This window comes from Ischnura elegans, chromosome 6 (genome assembly GCF_921293095.1).
Source record: "Ischnura elegans chromosome 6, ioIscEleg1.1, whole genome shotgun sequence".
NCBI classification, from domain to species: Eukaryota; Metazoa; Arthropoda; class Insecta; order Odonata; family Coenagrionidae; genus Ischnura; species Ischnura elegans.
In genome coordinates, this window is record NC_060251.1 from 118,125,798 (window position 1) to 118,136,399 (window position 10,602).

Consider the following 10,602-nt stretch of genomic DNA (forward strand, 5'->3'; position numbering starts at 1 on the left):
TCGAGGAACGCACGGAGCCGGGAATGAATGATCGATTCAAAGAGCTTAGACAACGTATTTAATAAACTAATGGGACGGTAGGATTTGGGATCGGACGGAATTTTGTTAGGTTTGAGGAGCATGATGACTTTCGCTAGCTTCCATGCAGTGGGAAAATACGAAATATTTAATAAAGAATTTTAAAAAATGCTAAGAATTTTGAACATTTGCGTTGGAAGGTTTCTGAGCAAGCGATTATTAATCCCGTCGGGGCCTGGCGCTGATTTCCTCTTGAGAGTTTTGATGACTGCTGCAATTTCGACCGGAGTTGTATATTCTGGTTCGGAGATTGGCGCATACTAAAGACTCATCCAGGTAATGGAGCATTCTTCTTCCAATGAAGATGGCAAGTCGTTGCAGAAACGGTTTTCAAGTATTTCTGCGAAGAGATTTGCTTTTTCAGCATCTGTAACTATTCGGCCTTCTGCGGAGGAGAGTGCGGGAATTAGACGGCGAGGTTTTTTTAATGCCTTGGCGATCGGCCAAATTGTTCCGTCGGCGCTTCTCAGAGATTCAATTTTTTTCTTCCAATTTTCGCTGCGGTGGGTTTTAATTGCGCGTTGAACGCGATTTCGTAGAGCATTGTAGATTTTTCGGTCTTCCTGTTTTCTCGAATGCTGCCAAAATTTTCGCGCGGAGTTTCGTCGCTGAATTAGCTGAATGATGTCCTCCGGGAGAGCGTCAGGCAGGGATTTTTCAGGCAGCTCGTATTTCGCGTCGTTAGCAGCGTCTTGAAGAATGGTGGTGAGAAGTTCCACGAATTCGTCGGCTTTTTTTCTGCTATTGATGGAAGCGGGCTTCAGAAGATGGCAATTATCGGCAACTAAACGCGAAAATTTGTTATAATTAATTGCTCGGCGGCCGGTGAATTTCTTTTCTGGCAGGCAGTTGACACAGAAGTGAACAGGAAGATGGTCTGACAGAGAGGAATCTATTGTAGAGGACTGGTTGGTCACGGGAACATTGGAGGAGAGTGCGATGTCCAGAATGTCTGATGAACCACGGGAAGAGAAATGCGATGGGGAATCTGGAGCCGTGATGATTAGGTTGCGGCGGCGTTGAAGGTGAAGGATCATATTACCTGCTTGATTGTTTTTATTACATCCCCAGCTTTGGTGTTTTGCGTTTAAATCACGGGCTATGATGCTTCGGGCTTTTAAAATTGAATTTAAAAATAATGTATCTTCCTTCTTTGCAGTTTTAGGCTGACGGTAAACGGACCAAAGATGGATATCTCCGAGACTTGTCCGGATTTTTGCGCCGACAGCTTCAATTGCAGATTCAGATTGCGGGATTGGCAGTTGTTCCGATGGAATTGACGATTTAATTAGAAGAAGTACTCCGCCTCCTCTCGCGTTTTCACGATCAAGGCGGTATTGATTGAAGCCGGGAAAATAAATGTTTTTCGATGGGATTAGCAGAGTTTCTTGAATACAGGCAGCGTCTATTTGATTAGAAATTAAAAGAACTCGAAGTTCTTCTTGCTTATCGTGCAGGCCGCAAATGTTCCAGTGCAGTATCTTGAGTTGCGTGGCAGGGCGCTTATCCATCGCTAAGGAGGGACATGGCGATTTGAATAACTTCATTAATTATGATTTCTGACTTGGGTTTATCTGAAGGAATGAGAAGTTTCTTGATGAGGCCAGTTAACCATGACGAGATCTTTTGTTTCATGTTAGGCGTGAAGAAAGACATTAGGAATGACTGAAGGCCGGATTCAGATGCATCGGATTGCTGAGGGCTTGCTGTGATTGGCTGGTTCGGTGCAGATGATGATTGCAAAGCAGGAAAGGAGCCAGGAGTGAAATTAGGTGGAGTAACTGGAGGACGGTGGCTATTTCGGACTTTTTCAGCAAATGAAAGGTAGTTTGGGCATTGTTTATAATTAGCGGGATGGGCTCCATTACAATTTGCGCATTTGGCGGGTTAGGGTTTAATTAGAGTGCATTCAGTGTGGGAATGATTTTCTCCGCATCTAACGCAGCGAGTCTGCATGCCGCACGATTTGTAAGTGTGCCCGTGTCGTTGGCATTTTGTGCATTGCGGCGGGCCGGGCGAAGGGCGGAATGGCTCAATTTTTACTCCTAAACCGCAGAGATGAGTAATGCGGCGAAGTTTCTCTTCGTCGGCCTTGGATTGCAGCTTCAGCTGGAAAAGTGGTAGGAGTCTGGTTGGCAGAGGTGGCAGGGTTGTTGCTGGATCGTTTTGCAGAAGGCGTTCTCGTCGGTCTCGTTCAGATTTGAGTGGGCGCGTGGTGCGCAGTTGGACAATGTCGTCTACTACAACGTCTTGCTCTTCAAGGGACTCGCGGATTTCATCGGTGGAGGTAGAAGATAGAAGGCCGCGAACAACTAGATAGGTTTTTTTATCCTCAGCAAGTTGATAGGAATAAAATTCCCATTTTTTTTCTGTGACTTGACGAGAATGCGAAAGTCATCATAAGTATGGCATTGAATCCTGATCTGGGAGCCTGTCGTGTTACAAACGGGCGGGCGGCTAGTGGCAGTGATTATGGCACGGTTCTTTATCGACCAATCAGATTGCTCCTTTAAGAAAATCGGGGGAATCTTGTATTTACGAGTAACCTGAGGGGGAGTTGAGGGATTTTCGGGGGTTTGGGCCTTAAAAGGTCCGTTTTGAGGGGTAAGCTTTGGAGAATTATGTGAGACAGTGGTGTTCGGCAACGGCTTGTTTGACTTGGAAATTTGAGGGGCCTTAAGAGGACCAATTTCGGACTCCGATTCTAACGGGCTAAACCTATTGCTGGTTTCTATGGGCGGCAATACTACTGGCGGTGGAGTAACAACGCGTCTACGTTTTCTATTATCTACTTCAAAGTCTTCTACACCATTTACAGTAATATCAGAATCATTATTTTGCAGTGGCTGAAGGCCAAGTAAAGCTCTTATGGCTGGATCATGCAATTTTTCCACGGGAAGCGTGATTTGAACAACAGAATTGGATTGATTGTCAGATTTTGCAGATGAAAGAGGTTCTATGGTTGGGACTATGCTAGGAAGGAGAGGATTTGCAATGCCCGGACTTACCGCGGCAGGAACTGGGTTGACGGGAACGGGGTTGGTTGGCATGGGTTGGGATGGACTTGGTGTCGGTGATTCAGGAGAGGATGGCAGGTTGGATGCAGGCGAGGAAGGAGGGCTGGAAAGGCTGTCATCATAGGTCCAGGGACCATTGGGCTCGGATTCGTTAGAGTCCTCGTCCATAGCGCCGTCCGGCGCGGTGCGTCTTGACGCAATATTCTTTATTCAAATTGTTTTTGCGATGCACAGAGTAAAAAGAAACTTCGCGCGTAAGCACAAGGTAAAGTATACGAAAATTCGCGGCGACTGTCAGCAGGGCACAGCGGCAGCAGCGTCCGTAACGTGAGATTTGATTGTTAGGACTCCGATGCAAACAATCATTTGTTGATAATCAGATTGATTGACAGATTTTCAAAATGCAGTCAGAGCGGTCACTTTTCGGGAGGGAGATCCCACGCTCGGAGGATCCAAGATAAGGGCCAGCGAGGGTGAGCTCCTCGAGTAAAGGGCCCCCGATATGCGACCCTTTGGAGGTTGTACTACACTCAGGAAGTACCTGCTCCATGGCAACACGAAACGTATTTTAACCTTTTGGCCGCATGTGAGGAAGTGTTGGGGAAGCGTCGGACAGAGTGTTCGGGATGTGGCGGGCGAGTGTTGAGGTAGCGTTGAGGAGGTGTCGCGGAAGTGTCCGAGAAGCAGATTATGGCCCACTTGGAACGCTTCCGGAAACGTTTCGGAAGCGTTCAGGAAGTGTCCATCCGACACCTGACGCTGCCACATTGCAGGAAAATGTTTTTATATATAAAAATAAAATTTTTATTGTAAATCATGGAAATAATAATGAACAGCAGGTTTTTTTAAAGGTAGAAACAATTTATGAAAAAAATACCGCCAAGACTCCAATCTTAGACCTCCGGGTACGAGTCGGATTCGGTAACCCCTGTCCACCGCTCTTAGATAGCGATGTGGTAATTCTAGGGCATTATGCCAGCTGCGACCCTCGCTGGCGGCGCGGCGGTGGGACTCAGGAAATCTACGGCGGCACGTCCATCCTCTTCACTACCATGAATTGCACTGTGTAAAGCCGTAGCTGTTTTTAGTGTACGTAGTACCGTGATAACATTTAAAATGCACCTTTTTATCCCACACAGCACTCAACCGCTACTTCCACTCCCGCAATACTTCATCGACGCTCCCGTTTCACGTGGGTTGTTTGTGAATTCTCTCAAATGCAACTTCAACTGTTATTTATCCTTTCAATCATACGTAATTAATTACAAATTAGCAATCCTTTGAGGAAGTCGTAGGACCAAAATAGCGATGCCGAAGTGTCGAGAGAAGGGGAGTGTTCAGGAAGCGTCCGGGAAGCGTTTCAACCCGGTAGTGGCGAGGAAGCGTTCGGCAAGCAAAGGGTCGACAGTCAGGTATTGTTGATGAAGTGTTCGGGAAGCTGCCTGGAAGCGTGCACATACCGTTAAACGCTTCCTAAACACTCCCGCAACACTACCCGGACACTTCCCCGAACGCTTCCGTTTCGACTGGGTGGTTGGTTGACAGAGTTGGTGTTATACAAACTTTGGGTGACGAGAAGTGGGGATATTGAAGTTTGTGGGAGATAAAAAACGACCCTTCTTAATTCCTAAAATGTTATTTTTTAAAGCAATAAGTATTTTAGATTTTTTTAGGCCGTTATAAGGAACCCGACACCCGTGGTGTATAAATTACGCCGCGTGACCGGCTGTGTACGCCTGTGTACCTTTATATCTGTGTCACCTTTGAATGTACAAGCTTGAACTAAGTTCAACAAATAAAGATACGTTTTAGCAAAAACCGAGTATTATCGTATAAATACTGCATGCATATACATTACGCATATATCGTAAGCAAAGTACGACACGCGCCCAGTCGTGTAAAAATATCAGGCGCGCCCGCTCGAGGATCAACGAAGATGTTTTAACTTCGGAACATTTCTCAATCGTTTACTTCGCTGGATATCTCCACAAAAGACTCTTGGCTAAAAGTGGATGCATTAACTGCAAGAAAATTTTTTCTGGGAAGAAAACAATTGAGGACAGTAGTCAAATATTCATTATGGAAAAAACATTTCCAGGCATAACTAATGATGTTGAGAGTTTGCCGTGTCCATAAAAGAGGTTTATAAGAATTTGTAAATAAAAAAGCTCTGTTAATTTTCAAATATCAATTTTGTGACACACCTCATAAAAGAAATTGAGAGACTCAATGCTTTCAAAAGCAGAGAGGTTCCTTGAGTTAGAGATGGAATATGAGCCCGAGGTATGTAATGAACATTTAACGTTCGCTCTAAATATACTTTTTCAATTTATGAAAAGGAGTTGTAAGTAGTTGTCCCCAGTCGCTTCACAGGTGAAACAAAAAATAAATATTTTACCAAATTTATAGAAAATATATGCAACTGAATCTTATAACGTGAATACGTAGCTATGTAAATACATCAAAGTAAAAAAATCATTTTAATTATTAAACGTTTCTGAATTTCGATATAAACAAGCCCTGACTCCATCATTTACTCAGTAATTAACTGATGATAACAAAAGGAAGAGAATCGAAGCTGCTGGATGAAATAGTGTAGAAGTAAGTATGAGGAGCTCATGGCAATCAATGAATCAAAGGATGAAACGTGTCGATCTAAGGTGTGACCTATTTCAGCTGTTCATGGCCTACATTGCTATATTCATACGCGATAAATTGCCGTTATGCTGAAATTTTCTATAAAGTCCAAAGAAATAATTGCAATGAACATGATGTAAATGTAATATGTCCTCCTGCATTCATTCACAATTGGTTTGAATTTTTAAGATGTTCAAGCCTGCTCACCATTTATGGAGAAATACATTAAGAATTAATATCTCTTAATACCTAATTTATAACAACAATTTTTAATCAACAGTTATTTTATTGAAGGCGCCTGGTTTTTCGATTTTGACGCCGAAAACTAACCTTTCGCACTCGTTAGTATTACATCGCATGTAATGCTAACGAGTGTTATCTTAATCACAGACGCGTATTGCGACGCTTTTGTATACACCTACTAGTACGTGTTATAGCCTAGCAGTAAGTGATTAACACTCTTGATCCCGGTGCATAAATTCCCTTTCGTCCCGGCCTAGAGGAATAGGGGGATTTCACGCCACATATATTTACAAACGCTAATAAATTATATTTTTTCGTAAAAAAACATTACGTGATAATCTACGGAAGACATTTATGCCCGCATCACCTGTGCGTTTTACCGATAGCTATTACTGATTGTAGTAGGAAGATTTTCAGCAAATACATTTGTAAAAGCTAAATGTAAACCTTATAATAGTAGTTAACCTATACAAAACATTACGTTTTAAACCAAAGGAGATATTTAACTCCAATTCCTAAATATGTTCACCGATTACTGCTACTGAGTTCATCTGATAACGAACTTGTACGACGTTAAGAAACTTGGTGTGTCATGCGAAAGTTACGAGGTCAAGGGCGAAGATTAAGGTAATTAATTTGACGGCAAAAAGTGATAGAGAGTACAGTATACAATGATTTCAAAGCGACAGGTCACCACTTAATTAGGTTGACTTTCTACAAAATCTTCCAAAAAGGCTGATTTATTCCTTTCATTCATTGTCAATACTTGAGGAGGAAAGTATTAAATTCTCCAGAAGACGTGGTGACACTGATTCATTTCAAAGGGTTTGCTATAAAAAATTTAAGATTCCATCTAGAAATTAGTTTTAAATGCAAGCATTTCCCAAAAAAGAAGAAGATTTTGAAAAACTGGCGAGAATATTGCTGGCAAATTTATTACTTAAGTTTTCCCGAGTTGCATCCAGATAAGCTCATAAATCTAATTATAAAAGAAATTAAACAAATCAAATATCATTCAAACAAGTCATATAACAATCGAAAATGCTGATAAAATCGATCTATTCTATCTTTTTTTCCAAACAGTACATTTGTAATTGACGACTCTTGGCTACCGTCACTAAGGTAACAATAATTTGAAAAAGTAACTGACAAGCAAAAAGATTCCAGCGATAGAAAAATAGCCTAGGAGCACGACGGTTCCAGCGCTACACTAAAAACTTTGAACGTAAACTATAGGAGACCAGAAGAACAAAGGTTCCCGCCTTAAACATGGGCTGCTGTTGTAAGTACTAATTAAATAATATGGATGACTACGATAGACTTTACGATAGAAAGTAGGAACATTTCACGAACCATTCATACAACCGAACTACTCATAAATTTTCGGTGGTTGCTAAAGTATTCTCCTTTAAGAGTGGTTATTTTGATTAGGTTAAAAATTGGAGATGTGGCCATGATTAAAATCCAATGAAGGTAATTACAATATTTTTTTTATTTTTGCGTATCGTTCCCAGCTGTACCAAGTTTATTTAAGACTGTCATTTAGTTTTTTTAACGGGGAATGAGAGAATTAATTGCAAGAAAAAGAAAACTTAATTTTAAAACCTAACAAAGGAGTACCTATGCAATACCTGATAGTATTACTGGAAGTGTCCGAGTGATATCTTTTGTCAGCACTCATATTCTACAGTAATATAAATTTCCATTTGCCGAACAAGAAAAATAATTAAATCCACTTGAATGTTTCCTAACATATTGGCAACCCAATGTGCCTATACTCAAGCAGTTGTTCCCTTTCTTTAAAATAAATTATAATGTTCACGCTATTGGTGACAGTTGCTTAAAAATTACGCCGAATTGATTTTTCCATCGATTCCCCAAGTGATGGGGAAAATACCTGTGAGACATAGAATACAATAGTTCATGGCATCATTTTCACGGTGCCAAAAAATCATACCAGGCACTTTCTGTACCAGAGGCAGAGAGAAGAGGTAATGGCAGAAGGGTTTGAGGTAATTTCTGTAACTCGGTACACCACAAGAGAATAGGTTGATTACGGAGGTGGAAGACACCCCAAGCTCATTAAGTCGCACAATGAATCATAAATTAGGAGAGAGCAGGGTAAGAGGGTAAACTTAGGCATTTTTATTTCATATCTTTCAATTGAAAACTTCAGCGAAAGAGACAATCATACTATTTTGAAGGAAATTAGATTTCTCACCAATTCTTTGATTCATATTTGGAATACTTAACTTAATTTGAATGTTAAACCTATTTCACAAAACCCTTACACTGCCGTTACTATTTTCCTCGCTTTCTCCCAGGGAGAAAATTAGTCGGCTGGTCGTTACAGACTTGAGTCGGGAGAAACATTTTCTCCAGGAGAAACACTTTCTCCGTTACTGGGAGAATGTTTCCTCTGTTACCGGGAGAAACGAGTTACAGACTTCGGGTTGGATGAAACGGTAGCTTCACGAGTCTAGTTTCTCCCAACTCGGGAGAAAACGAAGTTACAGACTTAGGCCCCTGCTGGGACGGTGATATCATAAGCTAATTGCTAGAGCGTTCCACATTTAGTTGACAGTACGGGCCTTATGGATAACAGTGTTGCCAAGCATCCGCTCCGCCGGCAGGCATCCTAACAGCGTATGCAACCACAAATAATAGTGAGCCAAAATGGTTTAGTTCAAAGAGGAGTTAGGGATCGCACATGAAAGACGACGTAAATTAAGGATTTTTTTAGCGTAAATTACAATACCTTTGCTGCAATATAAAAGGAAAAGTCTTTTGTTTTTTCATGTATGTACTTATTCAATGCAAAAGCTGAATAATGAATAATCTGTAATGTAAAAAATAACAATAAATTGAAGGATAATACAAATTATCGCCACTCCTGAATGAGACAGAATTTCTATTCCTTCCATGTTATGCAATATTTTTTGGCTCTGGCTCGTATTACATGAAAGGCGATGTTGTATAAGACATCATCAATCTTTAATTTTTCAAAAATTTCTCGTACTTGGTTTATTGTAAATAAAAGATCTCTTTTCAAGCTGACATCTTCAAAGCTAATTTCCTTAATGTTCTCTTTCCTCCACCTTGTCGTAGGCAAGGATTTCAATTTCCTTGAATAATAAGAGCCATTATCTACCACTAAAATTGATCCTTCGGGAAAGTTTGCAAGAAGTGAGTGCTCATACCATCTCTCGTAACACTCGCCACCCACTTCTTCATGCTCATCCATTGAGTCCTTTTTGTACAGAAACACATGCTCCTTTTATGAACCCATTTTCCGTTCCTGCGTAATTGCAAATCGTCCTCCTCAGGAAGTGGGGGCCAAGCCCAGTATTTAGTCCAGCAAGGAAAGCTTGAAGCGGATTTTCTAATTGTTTGTTTCGCAAAATAATGTTCACAATTTGTCCAACATTAATCCAACTTTCGCCTGTGAATACACTCGTCCTGTGTTCGCGACGATATTTTTTAGCTGCCTTAACTAATTAACTGCGCCACCAACTAAAAATATCATCCCTTTCGATAAGGATGATTCTTTTCCCCCTGCGTTCGTACACGAAGCCTACGTCCAAAAGAAGACGATATAGTGTTGTCCTTTTGTAATCTGGGAGAATACTATTCATATTTACCGAGAGAAAGATGGATTTTAAAGTCGGAGGAATATTTTACACGAAGGATTCATGTACCTTCCTTCTAATTCCCGATCTCACCAACCGTCGAAAATCACTGCTCTCGAATTTTTGTAAGGCTGTCTAATTTCTTAGGTTTTTGAATGAGTTACCAATGGACCACGGGAGCTTTCCTTTCTCACTCTGTAAATAGTGGACTCCTAGTACCCAGTAGCCTTCGAAGCTTCTCGGCAGGCCTCTCTAATGCTGAGAGATTTCCTTAATTAAGTACGAGAAGGCTTTGAGCACCAACTGTCTTTCGCGGCTTATGAGCTTCTCACCTTTTCTCCTCTTTGTACTGGACATATTGATTGGGCGTTTTACAGCAAAGATAAGTGTAAAACACACTTCACAGTTCTAAAAACAGCAGACCACACAACACTTTCTCACTCCAAAAAAATGCAATGGCAAACTGAACGCCTTCATAAATTCTTCCCACGGCCCCTTCGGCTAGGGTCGATTATCTGGTGCCGGTTTTATGGTACCCTATGAAAGGAACTCAGAAAAAACCCAAGCCCCCTTTTGTAAAAGTCGTGCACTGGATGGGGTAGTGTTTCGCACAGATTATGAGATTCTCTTTCTTGGTTTCCGCGATGGGATCGAAACACCCAAGGCGAAAGCGTCTCATTTCCAAGCCGCTTGCTTACTTTCGTGTATCAATGTATTCAGATAAAAACACTTCTGTTACGACGTATGAGTATTCTCTGTTAAGGATATCAAACGAATAGATAAATACATTTCATAGTATGCATTGACAAAAAACTCCTTTTCCGTCCGAGAATTTTCCCTCTGCGCGCAAGAAAAAGCAAGAAGCCCGGCCAAGCGGCGCCGTAATATTTTTTCTTAAGATCAAAACCTTGTAACTCGCTTCAGAATTGATATAAGTTAATTATTTTTTCACCAAAAATAATTTTGTAGTTTTCTTCACATTTGATACGCAGCATATA

General features: G+C 41.2%; 1 protein-coding gene across 1 annotated transcript; it reads right to left on the minus strand.

The window, feature by feature from the left end:
* Positions 1-2,390: 2,390 nt before the first annotated feature.
* LOC124161461 (vegetative cell wall protein gp1-like) lies at positions 2,391-3,263 on the minus strand. Its single transcript, XM_046537783.1, has one exon. It carries the CDS (start codon positions 3,261-3,263, stop codon positions 2,391-2,393), a length of 873 nt encoding a protein of 290 aa, XP_046393739.1.
* Positions 3,264-10,602: the final 7,339 nt, after the last annotated feature.